This window comes from Morone saxatilis, unplaced genomic scaffold, assembly GCF_004916995.1.
Source record: "Morone saxatilis isolate NCDOM2014 unplaced genomic scaffold, NCSU_SB_2.0 Contig16, whole genome shotgun sequence".
Classification (NCBI taxonomy): Eukaryota; Metazoa; Chordata; class Actinopteri; family Moronidae; genus Morone; species Morone saxatilis.
Genome location: NW_023339718.1, coordinates 24088811 through 24094138, shown reverse-complemented (window position 1 = coordinate 24094138; position 5328 = coordinate 24088811). Strand labels below are relative to the sequence as shown.

General features: G+C 43.6%; 1 protein-coding gene across 1 annotated transcript in view; it reads left to right on the top strand.

Moving 5' to 3' along the window:
• The window catches only part of LOC118325940 (citron Rho-interacting kinase), a 39602-nt gene that overhangs the window by 30387 nt on the left and 3887 nt on the right, over positions 1-5328 (top strand). Inside the window, exons 27-33 of the mRNA XM_035658806.1 lie at positions 26-130; positions 425-594; positions 3069-3149; positions 3428-3563; positions 3770-3909; positions 4039-4131; positions 5014-5122. Coding sequence (XP_035514699.1) covers positions 26-130; positions 425-594; positions 3069-3149; positions 3428-3563; positions 3770-3909; positions 4039-4131; positions 5014-5122 — 834 coding nt within the window. The remainder of the gene's footprint in view (positions 1-25; positions 131-424; positions 595-3068; positions 3150-3427; positions 3564-3769; positions 3910-4038; positions 4132-5013; positions 5123-5328) is intronic.

The following is a 5328-nucleotide window of genomic DNA, read 5'->3' as shown; positions in this document are numbered from 1 at the left end:
GTGTGTGTGTGTGTGTATTATTTAGATTCAGTGAAGCCACTGGAAGAGTTTGACCTGTGTTTGTCAGATGGAGAGGTGATTGTTCATGGAGCAGTAGGGGCATCTGAGCTACCCAACACGGCCAAGTCAGGTATTATACGAAGTGTGCCGCACCTTCCTGACATTGCTTTACATTCTTCAGGATCTCTCTTTATCCTATTTCCCCCCCTTTTTATTTGTAACTTTCTTTCAGAATTCTCCTCGCCAAAGTCTTGCATGAATAAGTTTCTTCTTCATACAAGACTTCTCTAAAAAATTAATTGTAGAGGATTTATGGTTCACCGGAGAGACCCAGCTATAGCATAGTTTGAGTTAACTAGAAACCATTAAGGTAAGAGAGTATCATCTATGCAGTTATACCTTACTTATGTTCCCTGTGTATCAGATGTTCCCTACGTCCTGAAGCTGGAGTCCCGTTGTCATGCCCCCTGCTGGCCTGGACAGTCAGTTTACTTCATGGCTCCCAGTTTCCCAGACAAACAGCGCTGGGTGGCTGTTATGGAGTCCGTGGTGGCCGCGGGGCGAGCCTCACGGGAGAAGGCCGAGGCCGACGCAGTGAGTATCTCTGGAGCAGGCGAGGGGCCACCGGGGCAATTGGCTCTCTGTGTCCTCCATGTCTGCTGACTCTAATCATAAACTGTTAACGACTGCGGTCACAGATAACTGTCTTGTCCGTGGCTGTGGTCGTAAACTCTCTGTTTAACTGTGTGGGGGCTATTCATGAGCAGCAGATACTGTATTCTTCAAGAGTTCATTTTAAGACGTAGGTTTAGAGTTTTAGTGGATAACCCCCAGTTCACTTATATGTGTCGTTAATTGTCCCCTTCTTCTCTCCTCTTCTCTCTCCCTCCTCTCTCTCTTTGTCTTTCTCACTGCTGTTTGTTGCTTTTTCATCATGCCACATTGTATGTCCGGTATATGGGCATGTTTTGTTGATTTGTTCTATTCTGCCCATTCCATTGGGTTTCATTGTACACATAGGCTGCTGTGTCCAAAAGACAAATGGTTCTGTCTCCTCTGGTCCAGGTAAAGAGTTACAAAGATATAGATATAAGACTTACAGACACACACACACACCTGCATAACCTTCAGGAGGCACGCAGTAGTGCATGTGTCTGTCATTGTGTTGGTTGGTCACTTCCCCCCCCTTCCTGCTCACCTCACCTGCTGTGACCACTCCTCACTCTCACTGTTCTCTGCTACACTGTCACATCCTGTACAAACTCTGTGTCCATGTGCCAGTTTGAATGTTGCTAAAATCTTCTTCCCTGCCTCCGGTGTCCTGTTTTATAACCACAGTACACACCTTCTCACCAAGATGTTTGATCATCTTTGGGTTGATCCTCTCCAGCTGGGACCAGGGATCAGACAGCGGGTTTTTACCTGCTCGTGTACTCGTCTGTGTTTTTACCCTGCCGCCCCTTTCCACACTCTTTAGAGACTGGGACTCAAGTCACGTGACTCTGACTCTTCTGTGAGACATGAGTCACAAACTGGGTGACATAGACAAAAGATATAGACTCCAATTTGCAGCTAAAGAAAACTAGTATTTTCTTAATCACTTTCGCCAAATTATAACATCTGACTTGAATGATTTCCCAGGCTGCTGTTGCCGCTTTGCCAAGAGGTAAAATCAGGTTAGCCAGTTAAGAGTGAGGTTGTGATATCTTCTTAAAAAATTTGTTGTACTTAAAGGACTAGTTTATAGGATTTATTCGCAGCTCAGCGTTCCAAGTGTAGGAGAACTATGGCGGCTGTGAAACTCACAAAAATGCAAAAGGCGCTATCTAGACCCAGAGTTTGGTTTATCCATTCTGGGCTACTGTAGAAACATGGTGGTTGAACATGGTATAAAAACACAACATTTTTCAGTTATACACTAATGAAAACAAAGCTAGGAATATTATATTCCATTCCTGCCAATAGTGAAACATTGTTTCCTAACTGTTACACACTGGACCTTTAACTCAACCTGATTGATCATCTCTAGCTGTTAGGCCCCAAAACAATCCCCCAGGGTGCACTGCAGTTTACCGAGCAGGTCTTTTTCAGTTGGCTTGCTTCCAGTAAGTTAGGATGAGGAATCTCTTTGGTTTGTGGTCGACATTTCAAAGGTCTTCATATTTTTTAGATGTAGTTCAGAGGGTTCACTGAACAGAATGACAAAAAAGTCAGGTGACTGAAATAATCATTTCAAAACTTGCTCAAACAATTGGTTGAGATGTCCGTTAACGGTAAAGGTTACATTTTGTTTAACCTCATCACTTATATCAATCTAATGGCATTTGTGGAAATTGTGACATCAGTATGAGTTGACAAGTGGGTGAGGAACCAGAGATGCAGCCTGGATTAGTGGATGGATTTGAGGTGTGCGGCTTGGAGCAGGCGTGTAGGTTGAGCAGTGAATCAGGAGCCGGAGGAGAGAGAGGGATGCCACGCCCACCACACAGACATAAACAGAGAGACAGACAGGAGATAACAGGAAGCAGGGGGGAAAAGGGAAACACAGAGAAACACAAGGAAAATTAGGTTACCGGCGAAGTCGTCAGAGGTAACTCCAGACCGCTAATAATGAGTCAACAAAGCCACATTTAAACACAATAAAGGTTGTGTGACCACTTCAATCTGATCACTGGGGGTCTGTCCTGATTGAAGTGACAAATAACCTTGTTTATTTATTCACTCATTTGTTTGTGTGACATATTTGTTTATTTATTGTGTGATAGTTGAAAGTGTACTTTTCCTGTAAATGGACATCTCAGCTGTTTGCTAGAGGGTTAGGTGGTTAAAGGGTTAATGGTGCAATGACTTGACTCCCGTTCAACCTGTGACCCGACTTGTGAAAAGCCACGCTTGAAACACGAACTGGGGACGGACTTGTGACTTGGTCCCACGTCTGACACTTTTGACGTGCACACAGCCCTGCAGCCGTCCAGCCCCCCCTCTGTCCTGCCCCTCTGCTGCCTCCCCCCTGAGGTCATGTTGAGGTTGTGACCCCGCTGACCCCTCACCTCTCTCTGCTCTTACAGAAGCTGCTAGGAAACTCTCTCCTAAAGCTGGAGGGAGATGACAGGCTGGATATTAACTGCACCCTCCCCCTCACAGATCAGGTACCAGTGTCCATCACATTGTTTTACTGGCACATACAGTCTGCATCACTTTATTATTCAATAATGAATCTGCTGATTATTTGGAAAACACCTTTATCCACAGAGGCACTTATGTTTAAAAGTAGAATGATCTTAAAATGAAGGGACATGAAGCGCAGAGCAGATGCTCGGGGCTCGCAACCAAGGTTCACCACATGTTGCTCCTGTTTGAAATGTCCCCATGTTCCCCGGAATAATGATGGTTATGTTAATTATTATGTTTCCTTGCGGTCCTGCAGATAGTTCTGGTGGGCTCTGAAGAGGGTCTGTACGCCCTGAATGTCATCAAGAACTCTCTGACTCACATCCCCGGCCTGGGATCAGTCTTTCAGATCCACATCATCAAAGAGCAGGAGAAACTGCTGATGATTGTCGGTGAGAGGTCCAGCTTTGTTTGCCATTCTGCCATTATAAATAAATGAGGCATTATTATTCATCATTAGAAACTTTGAAAGGCCATCAGATCATTCAGATCTGATTGGTGTTACTTAGATATGATACATCTTGTTATACATGACAGCATGATGACTTCAGCTACTGTGTAATGTCTGTGTGTGTGTGTGTGTGTGTGTGCGCTGCAGGGGACGAGAGGGCGTTGTGTCTGGTGGAGATTAAGAGAGTGAAGCAGTCTCTGGCCCAGTCCCACCTGCCCAGCCAGTCTGAACTGGCCCCCTACATCTTTGAGACAGTGAAAGGCTGCCATCTGTTTGCTGCAGGGAGAGTAGGTCCTCCTCTCCTCTGTGAAACTTGAGATAACACAGATTGTCTGCTGCCTGACTTTAAAAGTGCTTTCTATTTGGTCAGTGGGAAAATGTGATTGCACAAACTGACCTCTGCATTCTCTTTACAGATAGACAATGGGCCTTGTATATGTGCTGCAATGCCTAACAAGATAACCATCCTGCGCTACAACGAGAATCTCAACAAATACTGCATTCGTAAGGTGAGTTTGAAATGTTAGCTTCGTTTCTCCATTGGGGGGTAAATTAGTTATTTTTATAACTAAATGTGATCATGAATTAAAATGCATAATTTCAAAGACCAGTTAAGACTTTCACACATCACCACACAATCATGACACATCATCAGGTAGATACAAATGTGTTTTGCCACTGTTAGCTAGCTAACACCCCTTCAGATGCAGTGACACAAACAGCACGAAGCGTGTGGTGAGGAAATATGACCCTGAATACATTACATTTGGATTCATGATGGCAGGCAGGGATGCTTTTCTTAAATGACGCACTCCATCCATCAAAGCTCCACGGACACTTAAACACAAAGCACCTGGGATGTGCTGGGAAGCCAAGAGAGTATTTTCTGAGGACACAACAGAAAGTCATCACAACTCAATCAAAAGCCATCAGATGTAGGCCTTAAGTCACAAAAGACTGAGAACTACATGCTAACATAGAGTGGTAGAAAACACTATACTGATACTGGAGTACAGTCTAGACCTGCTCTGTTTGAAAAGTGTCTTGAGATAACTTTTTTTTGGCGCTATACAAATAAAACTGAATTGAATTGAATTGGCACAGCAACATAACACACTAAAAAGAGGGATCAGGTTAAGAAAAAGAAAATAACAAAAACATGCATCTTTACCCATTTAACCTTTTATCTTTTAACTGATAATTTGGGTGTCCTTCCTGGTAGAAAAGTGTCAGACTCATATATTATATATATATTCCTGTTTTTTCATAAACAGAGAAAAACGAGCACAAAACAAGTGGAGGCCTTTAGCCATCATAAAGGTTCCTTGTATCAAATGCAGCGTGCAAGATTGGAGCAAAGTCTTCTCATGTCTCCATTTTTCATCTCACAGGAGATTGAAACTCTGGAGCCCTGCAGCTGCGTCCACCTGACCAGCTACAGCATCATCATCGGCACCAACAAGTTCTACGAGATTGAGATGAAGCAGTTTGTGCTTGAGGGTGAGGACAGAAAAACAAAACATAACAGCAGAGACTTGAGAGACTTCAAACTTGTTAAAAACTAGCCATCCTTCTTTGTGTTTTTCTTTTAGGAACACAGAATATATGTCTAAAGCATGTTGATCAGTTGGTTGCAAGCTGTTACTGTGTTTCATGATTTACAAGCTTAATTAGGGTTTATACAGTCTGTCCCTCCAGGAAGTTGT